This window comes from Mobula hypostoma, chromosome 11, assembly GCF_963921235.1.
Source record: "Mobula hypostoma chromosome 11, sMobHyp1.1, whole genome shotgun sequence".
NCBI classification, from domain to species: Eukaryota; Metazoa; Chordata; class Chondrichthyes; order Myliobatiformes; family Myliobatidae; genus Mobula; species Mobula hypostoma.
In genome coordinates, this window is record NC_086107.1 from 93,596,394 (window position 1) to 93,609,909 (window position 13,516).

The 13,516-nt window shown below is 46.0% G+C and overlaps 1 protein-coding gene across 2 annotated transcripts in view; it reads left to right on the plus strand.

Annotated features, from left to right (window-relative positions):
• Nucleotides 1-8,052, plus strand: part of lrrc4ba (leucine rich repeat containing 4Ba) — a 246,298-nt gene extending 238,246 nt beyond the window's left edge. For both annotated transcript variants that reach the window (XM_063062536.1, XM_063062535.1), the window contains exon 2: nucleotides 1,928-8,052. In XM_063062536.1, coding sequence (XP_062918606.1) covers nucleotides 1,978-3,996 — 2,019 coding nt within the window. In that variant the 5' untranslated portion in view covers nucleotides 1,928-1,977 and the 3' untranslated portion in view covers nucleotides 3,997-8,052. The remainder of the gene's footprint in view (nucleotides 1-1,927) is intronic.
• Nucleotides 8,053-13,516: the final 5,464 nt, after the last annotated feature.

Genomic DNA, 13,516 nt, shown 5'->3' on the forward strand with positions numbered 1-13,516 from the left:
CCAACCCAGGAAAAAGCCTGACTGCATTCACCCTATCAAGATCCCTCATAATTTTGTATATCTCTGTCAAATTTCTCCTCCAGCTCACACTCCAGGGAATAAAGTTCTAACCTAATCAGCCTTTCCTTATAAGTCAGGTCCTCAAGTCCTGGCAACATCTTTATAAATTTTCTCTGCACTCCAACTTTATATTGATATCTTTCCTGTAAGTAGGTGACCAGAACTGGGTTCAATACTCAAAATTAGGCTTCGCCAATATCTTATACAACTTAACATCCCAGCTCCTGTAGTCAGTACTTTGATTTATGAAGGTCAATGTGACAAAAGCTCTCTTTATGACCCTTATCTACCCATGATGCCACTTTCAAAGAATTATAGATCTGTATTCCCAGATCCCCATTTCACTGCTCTCCTCAGTACTCTCCCGTTCACCGTGCAAGTCCTACTTTGGATTGTCCTGCCAAAGTGCAACACTTCACACTTGTCTGCATTCTATTAAAAACAGAGATGATCAGCGGAATATTTCTGAACTGAGATTTTTTTTTGTTAGGCAACAATACTAGGGAATTTACAACAAAAGCAAGTGGACAGAGTTAAGATGCAATTCAGATGCAATCTAATTGAACAACACAAGAGATTTGATAAGCTTAGTGCCATAATGGGGAACACCAACTTACTGACAGAAATATCCCTGCTCTGCTGATGTCCTTTGTCTGAAAGGGCAAGGGATGAAGATTCTGTGACTGCTTGGTAGAGGATGGAGAGATTTACCAGATCGTTGCTGGGTTGAAAAAAAACTTAGCTCTAAGGAAAAATTGGACTGGCTAAGGGTGTTTACTTTCAAACAGATAAAAGCTAAGTGGGAAATTGAATCAAGATGCATGAAATTGTAAGAATCCTAGACAGAGTAATTTAGAGTAATTTCCCTCAGTAGAAGGTTCATAAGACAGGGTGTTTAAAAGACAAAGTTGGGTGGTGGAGTAGAGCAGTGGTTATTGGAATGCTATGACTGCGCCAGAGACCCGACTTCAATTCTGTCTATAAAGAGTATGTATGTTATCCCTCGACTGTAGGTGCTCCTGCCTTCTCCTACATTTCAAAGATGAACGGATTTGAATGTTAATTGGTCAATGGGTGTACCACAGCCTGGTAGAGGAAGAATATCTAATCACATTTATAGACTGCCTGGGTGGGCATGCAAAGTCTGAAACCCAGAAGAGCTACAGAGCTGATGCTGGGCAGTGGGTTAGGCAGTCTAGCACTTTATCCACAGGCACCAAAGACCGAACCTCTCTCCTTCTCTGTCACCCCCGCAGTTCTTTTTTCCTTTCTAAGCCAAAACATTTCCAGGATCCTTTTCCAATAACCCCCTTCGAGAGGGCCAGAGCACAGCCAGAGAAGAAAAGGACTGTGTGACGGGGCTGCCGAATGGGAGTATAAGAGACCATAAGACATAAGAGCAGAATTAGGCCATTCAGCCCATCAATTCTGCTCCACCATTATATTATGACAGATTTAGTATCCCTCTCAACCACATTCTCCTTTCTCCCTATTACCTTTGCCACCCTTACTGATCAAGAACCTATAAACCTCTGCTTCAAATATACCCAATGACTTGTCCTCCACAGCCATCCGTGGCCATGAATTCCACAGATCCACCACCCTCTTTCTAAAGACATTCCTCCTCATCTCTGTTCTAAAGGGACATCCTAGTATTCTGAGGCTGTGCCTCTGGTCCTAGACTGCCCCACTATAGGAAACAACATGTCCATTAGATCTAGTCCTCTTAATATCTGATAGGTTTTAATAAGACCCCCCCCCCTTATCCTTCTGAACACAGAGTAAAAGCCCAGAGCAGGAGAGGTAAGGGGTAAGCTATTTCCTTCACTCTCACCTCCCAGTCCTCATTAATCTTTTTCTGCTCTAGCCCACAGAGATACCTGGATGTTTTGGTCGAGAAACCTGAGTGAATTATGAATGGGAGTGATGATGATGATGATGGCGAAGGCACTTCCAACACAGCGGATGAGACTCAACGTCGGCAGGACTGTTAGCCGCCTGGTGCTGGTGACCCTGTGGACCCTGTCCCTACTGGGGGGGCTGGCGCAGCCGCACGTCTGCCCCAAGGGCTGCTCCTGCAGTAACCAGTTCAGCAAGGTGATCTGCACCCGCTACGACTTGCGGGAGGTGCCGAGCGACATCTCCACCAACACGCGCTACTTGAACCTGCAGGAGAACGCCATCCAGGTGATCAAGGCGGACACCTTCAAGCAGCTGCGGCACCTGGAGATACTGCAGCTCAGCAAGAACCTGATCCGCCACGTGGAGGTCGGCGCCTTCAACGGCCTCACTAGCCTCAACACGCTGGAGCTCTTCGACAACCGGCTGACCACGGTGCCGAGCGGCGCCTTCGAGTACCTGTCCAAGCTGCGGGAGCTCTGGCTGCGGAACAACCCCATCGAGAGCATCCCGTCGTACGCCTTCAACCGGGTGCCGTCGCTGCGGCGCCTGGACCTGGGCGAGCTCAAGAAGCTGGAGTACATCTCGGACGCGGCGTTCGAGGGGCTGGTCAACCTGCGCTACCTCAACCTGGGCATGTGCAACCTGGCCGAGATTCCCAACCTGACGCCGCTGCTACGGTTGGAGGAGCTGGAACTGTCGGGCAACCGGCTGGAGGTGATCCAGCCCGGCTCCTTCCAGGGGCTAACCAGTCTCCGCAAGCTGTGGCTGATGCACGCCCAGGTGCAGCTGATCGAGCGCAACGCCTTCGACGACCTGCAGTCGCTGGAGGAGCTGAACCTCTCGCACAATAACCTGACTTCGCTGCCGCACGACCTCTTCACGCCGCTGCACCGCCTGGAGCGGGTGCACCTCAACCACAACCCGTGGCACTGCAACTGCGACGTGCTCTGGCTCAGCTGGTGGCTCAAGGAGACGGTGCCCAGCAACACCACCTGCTGCGCCCGCTGCCACTCGCCGCCCGCCCTCAAGGCGCGCTACCTGGGCGAGCTGGACCAGAGCCACTTCACCTGCTACGCGCCCGTCATCGTGGAGCCGCCCGCCGACCTCAACGTGACCGAGGGCATGGCGGCCGAGCTCAAGTGCCGCGCCGCCACCTCCATGACGTCCGTCAACTGGATGACCCCCAACGGCACGCTGATGACCCACGGCTCGTACCGGGTACGCATCTCGGTGCTGCACGACGGCACGCTCAACTTCACCAATGTGACGGTGCAGGACACTGGGCTCTACACCTGCCTGGTCAGTAACTCGGCGGGGAACGCCACCGCCTCAGCCACCCTCAATGTGTCGGCGGCCGACGGCGGTGGTCCGGCGGGCAGCGGCGGCGGCGGCGCTGCGGGCGGCTCCTCGGGCGGCTCCTCCAACAGCTACAGCTACTTCACCACAGTGACGGTGGAGACGGTGGAGGTGGTGGACGAGCCCCGCTCCACCGAGCACCAGGCCGGGCCCACCCCCTCCGGGGGCTGGGAGGTCTCCGCCGCCTACTCATCCTCATCGTCCTCCTCCTCCTCCGCCACGTCGCTGGCGCCGCAGTCGACGGAGCGCGCCTTCACCGTGCCGCTGGCCACCGAGGCGGGAGACGGGATGCTGGCTGGCCTCGACGACGTGATGAAGACCACCAAGATCATCATCGGCTGCTTCGTGGCCATCACCTTCCTCGCGGCCGTCATGCTGGTCGCCTTCTACAAGCTGCGCAAACAGCACCAGCTCCACAAGCACCGGGGCCAGGCCCGCGCTGTCGAGATCATCAACGTGGAGGACGAGCTGGCGGGCTCGGCGCCCGCCGACAGCTGCCTGGCGCTGCCCGCTGCCGACCGCGAGCACCTCAACCACTACGCGGCCGCCTACAAGGCGCACTACGGCAACAATGCGGCCGCGCTGAACTGCACCAAAAACCCACTCCACAACTCCGTGCACGAACCGCTCCTCTTCAAGTCCGCCTCCAAAGAGAACGTGCAAGAGACGCAGATCTGAGCAGCACGCCCCACCACCCCAGCATCTTTTTTTGAGGAAGAGGGTGGGGGATTGGGTTGGGTGGAGTATATTGGGGAGGACATCTCTGTAGCCACCTCCCTCTGCCCTTGGTGTTGGGGTGGGACAGCTGTGTTGCCACCTGCGTGTTGGGTTGGGTGGAAGGTATTGGTAATGACACTTCTGTCGCCACCTTACCTCTGCCTTTGGTGCTGGGGAGGACACCTCTGTGGCCATCCATCAGTTGGGTTGGGTAGAAGGTGTTGGGGAGGACACCTCTGTTGCCACCTGGCCTTTGACCTTGGTGATGTGGAGGACAATTCTGTTGCCACCTGCCTGTTAGGTTGGGTAGAAGGTGTTTAGAAGGACATCTTTTCCACCATCTCCCTCTGCCCTTGGTGTTGGGGTGGGGACACCTTTGTTGCTACTTGTGAGTTGGGTTGGTTAGAAGGTTTTGAGGAGAACACCTCTGATGCCATCTTGCCTCTGCCCTTGGTATTTGGAAGAACACCTCCTCTTTCATTCCACCTCCCCCCCTACCTGCCCACCCTCCCTCAGTTGCTATCTGCCTCTGCTATTGGTCCATGGTGTACTGTGGTCCAGAGATGGAGAAAGGAGATGCCAGTTAGCCGGAGTCCCATTCACTTGATTTGCACAAGCATTTCCTCACTAGCCTCTCCACCCCACCCCACCCCTCGGTTGAGTAAGAGTTGGGCATGTACTCTTGTCTCGGTGCCTCTTTGCAAACCCCATCCAGCCACCGCCCACCACTGGCCTGATACTGCCTCTGCCAAGACGGGCCACCAGTCCAAGCCATCGGCGTGGTCACTACAGCCCCATATTCTTGGTAAGACCAACTTCCATTTACTGTAGCCACTGGGTCCCCAGTTACCTGGTGACACATGCAGTCGTCTGTGTAGTTTCATCAGTTCTACATTCCCAATCAGTCCTGCAGTGTCCCATCTGTCCGAAGAGGCTGCTGTTTCCAGTGTCCTGTAAGTCATATCTTCTTGGCAAGGCTGACAGCTATTTGCCTTTTGCCATTAGTCCCGTTTTCATGACCAGACCAGCAATCATTCACAGTGTCCCATTGATCATAATCACATTCCCAACCAGCAACCATTTGGATTTGCTTTCCAGTCCCATTTTTCTGATGCAACATTCCATACTGCAGCCAGCTACAGTGTCTGATCGAACATATTCCCCTCATACCGTACATTCTAGGCTCATAATCATTGGCTCTCTCCACCACTTCCATTTTCCTGAGTCTGTCTGGAATTGCCAGTGAATACACAAGGTATATTTGTTTATAAAGCCAAAATTTCCAAAACAACAAAATTATCTAGGTCTAACTGATACCAAGAGAATCTGAAGATCCCTTAACACCTTTAGTCTCAATGGATCCTGATCATTTCTGCTTACATTCTATCACACTGGGACAAGTACAAAGGGCCCTATCTATAATCTTTCAAGAGTGCCAAGGAGACCGTCTAGAGGGCGCAGCACTGGATGTGAGGTCTTGTGTCCTGGGTGTGGAACCAGTGTCAGGAATTTTGCATTGTGCAGCTAGGAATGGACTACGTCTTCGAGATAAGGTGATGCTTCTAGAAAGGCCCTGGGACGTTCTGGAGGTTTTCTTCTTCAATGCTTCAAAGACATTGGCCTAGGAATCTTGGAGTAGCTACAACAGGTTTCTTAACAAAGAAAAAAAAATGCCCCAATGAAGGACCTGTCGCTAAGATTTCAGGAACCTTCATATCTTTTCTTCTTCAAGATGTGTTGCTATTCAGCCTGTAGGATGCTGGAATCTGATATAAAAAAAACTCAAACCAATTATTCAACTCCAATTTTTACAGATAACTGTAAGACCTCAACTTTGACCCTTGGGATTCAGCTATCAAACCAATCCCCACCCCCATTACACACATACACACACACACACACACACACACACACACACACTTACTGAAGCAACGTACAAGAATGCTTCCCGTGGGGCCAGGAGAACTTCATGAAACACCAGCTCTGTGAAAACATTCTTCTCGGAAAAATGGGTGGTGCGGGGAGCACGTTTTAAATTCATTGTAAAGGGAAAAAAATGGGTCAATGCACTTTTTTTACTTGTCTAGTGTAATGGGCTCTTTCTTGTTCTTTGTCAATAGCCCCAATTCTAGGTCAAAATTGATCTAGATCACCGATTGCAATGCGTGGTACAACATCTTTCCAGTCACAAAATAAATCCTCTAGTAATGGATGCAGCAAGTGTACTAGGGTCCTACTTACTGGCCTCAAATCCTTTTGCCCCCTCACTCTCTCCGACTTTTAAGTCTTGCCTTCCAGTTGAGCAGGGTAGGAGCTTGGGGAACGCGTTAGCTTTCTGTTCAATCATTACCTTGATTTGTCTTTTTATTTCTCTGAACCCTCTTTCCTCCTCCTCTGTTCGGAGGCAAGATGATTGTGCGTTGAATGGAGCCCAAGTAACTCAGAGCAAATCATTTTCTTTTCTATACAACTATTATTTGGGAAGAGTTGAGATGAGTTCAACCCAATATTAGCAACGTCAAAGAGTATAAGGACTTTTGAGTTGCTTTTTTGTGATTCTTCAGTATTTTTAAAGCTTGTTGTGAGGTTGATATATAAAAAAGGAAATGTGGTTATTTTAACATTTCTGGTATTATTTTTCTGTGCAATGTAGTGGGTTGCAGCAATGTATTCTGACAAACTTCACCAGTTCTGGCCTGTCTCCCCTCGCTAAAGGTCAGCTTCCTTCGCAAATCAGAATTCCGAAATGTACTCAGGTTTACTTGGCCTCAAAAGGTTACCTGGATGAAGGGCTGTCAGAAGTGTGGGGAAGAGTCCAAAGGGAAGGTCCTCTGCAAGAAACGCGTGCCAACTCCAATCCTTTCCACCAGCCCTTGCGATTCTTTTGTAGAGTAACAGTCCTGAACCCTGCAGCATCGACTCTCGTAGCTGAGGCTGGAGATCTGACTGTGGGAGGCAGACCCAAAAGTAACAAAAAGAAACCAGAGAACCACTTAAAACAGCATGTAAATTATGAGAAAGTTAATGTTTCCAATTATTTTATTACATTTTAGCAATAATTCCAACTATAGCTCGGAGGTACAGCTTGAAGGAATTCTGAATACTTTAAGAAAACTATGTACTGTCTTCAGGGTAGACAAATGCAGATGTCAGGTACGAGACCCCAGGTCAATGGCTGCACTGACGGAGCATTATGAAGCAATTGTAAGGACTATTGGCAAATGTTTTATGTTCTAGAAACTGCAGAATCTCAAAGCTTGTGCCACAGACTGTTTAAAGAAACCTAGTTGAGTCGTTCCCCACTTCAAACAAAAAGGTGACTGCCGGGTTTGTAGTTTTTTTTCGCTTTTGCCCAAACCACCTAACCCCTCCAACCAAACAAACAGAGGCTCCCTGCAAAAGGAGTGACAGGTCAAGTGTATAATGTCCTTTAACAACACATGTTTTCTCTACATTTCTACTGAATGTCATACATGATGTCAAACTTGAGGAATTTGTACAGAACCATACAACTGTATTCTCTGAATTAAGTAAAAAAAAGAAAAAAATGTTTGTCAGTGGAGACATGCTGCTGTTGTCCACAAGCCGTTACTTTTACAATGTTATGTTACAGATTGAAAGGGTTTTTAATTAAATTTAATACCCAAATTTTTTTTTTTGTTATTTTCCAAGTAGTCCTCCCTGTATCTTGAGATTCCGATGCAAGTTCAAGGAAAGTTAAAAATTTGCAAAAAGCAAGCTTCAAAGAAATGAAGCCAAAAGTCCTGCACTGATTATCTAAACTACAGAAAACAATGTCTGCTGAAATTCTTTGGGTGAGATAATCCTTAGTACCATATTAGGCTATTAAAATTTATAACATGATTAATTTTTAGTCACTTTCTACAGGTTCCCTTGCTCTCAACAAACATCGTAAAATAAATCCATAACATCTCGGTTTAATAATATGTCACTCTTGTGGCAATTTCCATTTTGCAAGTGTTTTGTAAATTGATCTTTATAGTGGAGGACAAGGATGAAGTGCCAGATAAACAATATCACAATGCAGAAATAAAGAGATTCTAATGAAAGTGCACCAAGTGGAGGAATTAGCGAAACTGAAGTTTGACACATTTTCACCATTTTATTGGCTCAACTCAATAGTTCAAAGTAAATTTTTATCAGTGCCTATATGTCACCATATACTATGCTGAGATTCATTATCTTGCAGGCATTCACAGTAGAACAAAGAAATACAATAGAATCAATGAAAAACTACACACAAACAATATGCAGAACAAGTTGCCACTCTGGGTTAATAAAGGAGCTGCTGAGAATACTACGAATACTAATGAGAATATCGACCAAGGTATTGACCCTTTGGATTGGATTACTGCTATTGTCACCCCAAGATTTAAGAGTGTTGATTGGGAATAGAAGTAGGCCATTCAGGTCTAACCCCCACTATTAACTAAAATCAGAGCTGATCTGCCAGTAACTTCAGTTCTGCATTCCAGTCTACCTCAGAATCAGACTCAGGCTTAATATCACCATGATGTGCAGTGAAATTTGTTGTTTTGCAGCATCATTACATAAAAAAAATCATAAGTTACAGTAAGAAATATATACACTACATAGGTGTGTATATTATCAAGGTTGGGTCGGGGAAGATTGCTTCAAAATGCGATGCCTTCAAAAGGCAATCATTAAAGGCTCCCATCACCCAGGACAATCCCCCTTCACTTTATTGCTATCAGAAAGGAGGTACAGGAGCTTGAAAATACCCACTCAATATTTTAGGATATAGATTAGATTAGATTCAACTTTATTGTCATTGTGCCGTACAGATACAAAGCCAATGAAATGCAATTAGCATCTGACCAGAAGTGCAAAAGAATAGTATTATTTACAAAATAACTGCGAATAAAAAGTAAGTGCTACAGCACACAAATATAAAAGTACTGAGACAGTCCAATATGGGTGCAATACTGCTTAGCGCTGTGATGTGAGGTTCAGCAGGGTCACAGCCTTAGGGAAGAAGCTCTTCCTGTGCCTGTTGGTGCAGGAGTGGAGGCTCCTGTAGCGCCTATCGGATGGGAGGAGAGTAAAAAGTCCTGGGTTCGGGTGAGATGCATCCTTGATAATGCTTCTTCGCCCTGCCCAGGCAGCGTCAACAGTGGGCAATTGGGTGCGGATAATCCGCTGGGCAGTTTTCACCACCTGCTGGAGTGTTGCAGTCCGATACAGGACAATTGCCGTATATATAATAAACAGTGCAAAAAGAGAGCATAAATGATGTAATTTTCATGCTCCATTCAGAAATCTGATGGAAGAGGAAGCTGTTGCTAAAATATTGAGTGTGTGTACCTGCTCTTTGATGGTAGCAATGAGAAGAGGACATGTCCTGGGTGATGGGAGTCCTTAATGATGGATGCTGCCTTTTGAAACAATCTTTCCCCCCAATCCAGTCTTAGTAGTCAAGTATATAATCTACCTCTGCCCTTAAGATATTCCAAGTCTCTGTTTCTACCACCCTTAAAGAAAGTGACCTTCTAGGACTCAACCCTCCAGGAAAAAATTCTTTATCTCAACACGGTAATAGTGCAATCATTCCAGTTGAATATGATGCTCTCCTAAGGGCTTGCCTACTGGTGCTTTGTCAGGTGACTGTAGAGGCAGATTCAGGATGCACCTATTCTGGTGCAGCGTGGGCAAGAATGTGGTGTCTGTGATTAGTGGCTAGGTCTCAACCCTCTCTTAAATGGGCAGCCTCTTATTTTTAAACATAAGCTCTTAGTTTACACTCTGTGGCAAGAAGAAACATTCTCTTAACACCCACCCGTTCAAGACTCCATCTGGCCTCAGCTGTTTCAATCAAGTTCCTTCTAATTCTTCTTAAATTCCAAGTTACAAGTTTAGTCTTTCCAACTTTATAGGACAGGGCACATACTCCAAGTGATAGTCTTAGAAAATCTCTTCGGAACTGCTTCCAACATATTAATGATCTGAAATAAGCAGATGAAGAATAGACATAGTACTCAAGATATAGTCTCATCAATAACATAAAAGATCCTACATATGCTGAAGTCTTGAGCAACACTCACAAAATGCTGACAGAACTCAGTAGGTCAGGCAGTAGCAATGTTTCAGGCTGCGACCCTTCATCAGGACTGGAAAGGAAGGGAAAGAAGCCAGAATAAGGTGGGGAGAGGAGAAGGAGTACATGCTGGCACCTGATCTCACCTACGTATCTCTTCCCAGCTTCTTACTTCCCCTTTCCATCCACCCACCTTCTCCCTCACCTCTCACCTGTCAACTTGTGAGCCTTTGCCTCCTCCTACCTTTTTATTCTGGCTTCAGCCCTCTTTCTTTCCAGTCCTGATGAAGTGTCTCAGCCCAAAACTTCAACTATTTATTCTCTTCCATAGATGCTGCCTGATTTGCTGAGTTCCGCTGGTATTTTGTGTTTCGCTTGGCTCATCAATGCCTTTAATTCAGTCATCACAGCAATAAATAGTACCATTAGAGTCAGAGAGTTATACTGCACAGGAACAAGCCCTTCAAACCAACTTGTTAATGCTGACAAAGTTGGGATGAACTAGTCCCATTTGCCCGTACTTGGCCCATATCCTGATAAACATTTCTTATCCATGTACCTGTCAATAGGGTTACCATTATACCCACCTCTGCTATTTCCTCTGGCACCTTGTTTCATTTCCCCACCACCCACTGAATGAAAAGGCTACCCTGTCATCTCCTTGAGGTATTTCTTCTCTTACCCTAAATCTATGCTTTTTAGACTCTCCTACCATAGGGAAAAAGAATATGAGCATTTACCTCATCTACCCACTCATGATTTTATATACCTCTATAAAGTCACCCATCAACCTCCTCTTTTCTAGGGGATAAGAAAGTTCCAACCTATCCAATCTCTCCTGAAGCCCTCCTGTACTGGTAATACCCTTGTTAATTCAAGTTGAGTTGGTCTAAGGAAGCAAATCAACGTTAGCGTTGATTTCCAGAGGACTGGAATATAAAAACAAGAATGCAATGCTGAGGCTTTATAAGGCATTGGTCAGACCACACTTGGAGTATTGTGAGCAGATCTGGGCCTCTGATCTATATGCCAGATGTGCTGGCATTGGAGAGGGTCCAGGAGAGGTTCAGGTGAATGATCTTGGGAATGAAGTGGTTAACATAGGAGGAGCGTTTGATAGCTCTGTGCCTGTACTTGCCAGAGTTTAGAAGAACGAGGAGGGATCTCAGTGAAACCTTTCGAATATTGAAAGGTCCAGATAGAGTGGATGAGGAGAGAGAGAATGTTTCCAATAGTAGGTCGAGCACCAGAGGGCACAACCTCAGACTGGAAAGACGCCCCTTTAGAACAGAGATGAGGAGGAATTTTTTTAGCAAGAGAGAGGTGAATATATTGAATTCATTGCCACAGATGCCTGGGGAGGCCAAGGCATTGGATATATTTAAAGCAAAGGTTGATAGGTTCTTGATTTGTAAAGGTGTCAAAGATTTTGGGGAGAAGGCAGGACAATTAGGTTGAGAGAGATAGAAAATCAGCCAAATGATCAAATTCTGCTCCTATGTCTTATGGTCTCAATACTTTTTACATGTTTTCCAGCTTAATGATATCCTTCCTATAGCGAGGTGACCAGAACATAATTTTCCCTCAACTGCAGTTTCACCAGTATCTTTACAATTGTAGAATGGCATCCCTTCTCTTGTGCTTAATGCCCTGACTGATGAAGGTAAATGTGTCAACACCTTAGATGGTGATGTTGTGGATAGTGTAGAAGGTTATAGGTTAGAACAGGGCATTGATAGGATGCAGAGTTGGGTTGAGAAATAGCAGATGGAGTTCGATCTGGAAAAGTAAGAAGTGATTCACTTTGGTAGGTCGAACTTGAAGGCAGGGTATGGGGTTAATGGCAGAGTTCTTAGCAGTGTGGAGGAACAGAGGGATTTTGGAGTCTATGTCCATAGTTCCCTCAAAATGGCTGCACAAGTTGCTTAAGAAGATGTGTGGTGGATTGAGTTCAAGAACCATGAGGTGGTGTTGCAGCTCTATAAAATCCTGATTAGACCACACTTGGAGTAATGTGTTCAATTCTGGTTGCCTCATTATAGAAGGATGTGAAACCTTTAGAGCGTGTACAGAGGAGATTTACCAGGATGCTGCCTGAATTAGAAAGCATGCCTAATAAGGATAGGTTTGAGTGAACTATGTTTTTTTTCCATTGGAGCTAAGGAGGATAAGTGCTGACTTGATGGAGGTGTACAAGATGATGAGATGCACAGATCGACAGCCAGAGACTTTTTCTCAGGGTAGAAATAGCTAATACAAATGGGCATAACTTTCAGACACTAATTTTTAGTGCATTTATCCAATTGTGGATCATATTCAGCATGGACAAGATGGGCCGATGGGCCTTTTACTAATCGTATGGCTCTTGTAACTAAGTCATTTGTATAAATTGTAAAACATTGAGGCCCTATCTTTGGCACACCGCTTGTTACATTCTGCAAACAAAAGAATACCATTCAACATATATCTCATTTTTCCCTATATCTAGTTGATTTTTAGTCCATGCCAACTTGTTACTTCCTACAGCATTTTCCACAATTTCATCAAATACCATCTGGAAATCTTAAGGTTTCATCAATCAGATTCCTTTACCCACAGCACACATTAGAGAGGAGATCTAGCCACCTGTAGAACTATTAAAAGAAAAGCCTTTGGTCTATGTCCTGTCACTCATGTCCCTTTCATAAGACTGGGAGTCATAGGAGCAGAATTTAAGATGTATTAGTGTAACACATGCTCTGAGAAGTTAAGAGTCCACTACTAACACAAGGTAGAACACTTCAATTTATCATAAACACAAGAGATTCTGGAAATCCCGAGTAACACAGCTGGGTTTCATCACCTAAGTTACAGAGAAAGCTTGAACAAGTTGGGTCTTTATTCTTTGGAACGTAGAAGGTTGAGGGGGGATTTGATAGAGGTATTTAAAATTATGAGGGGGATAGATAGAGTTGATGTGGATAGGCTTTGTGTGGGAGATTCAAAACAAGAGGACATGAGTTGAGAGTTAAAGGGCAAAAGTTTAGGGATAACTTGAAGGGGAACTTCTTTACTCGGAGAGTGGTAGCTGTGTGGGACGAGCTTCCAGCAGAAGTGGTTGAGGCAGGTTCGATGTTGTCGTTTAAAGTTAAATTGGATAGATATATGGACAGGAAAGGAATGGAGGGTTATGGGCTGAGTGCAGGTCGGTGGGACTAGGTGAGAGTAGGAGTTCAGCAGGGACTAGACAGGCCAAGATGGCCTGTTTCTGTGCTGTAATTGTTATATGGTTATAAATGCTGCTGGAACTCATCAGGTCAGGCAGCATCTATAGAAGGGAATAAGCAGTTGACGTTTTGGGTTATAACTCTTCATCCGGACTGGAAAGGAAGGAGGAAGAAGGAAAGTAGGGGGAGGGGTTGGGCA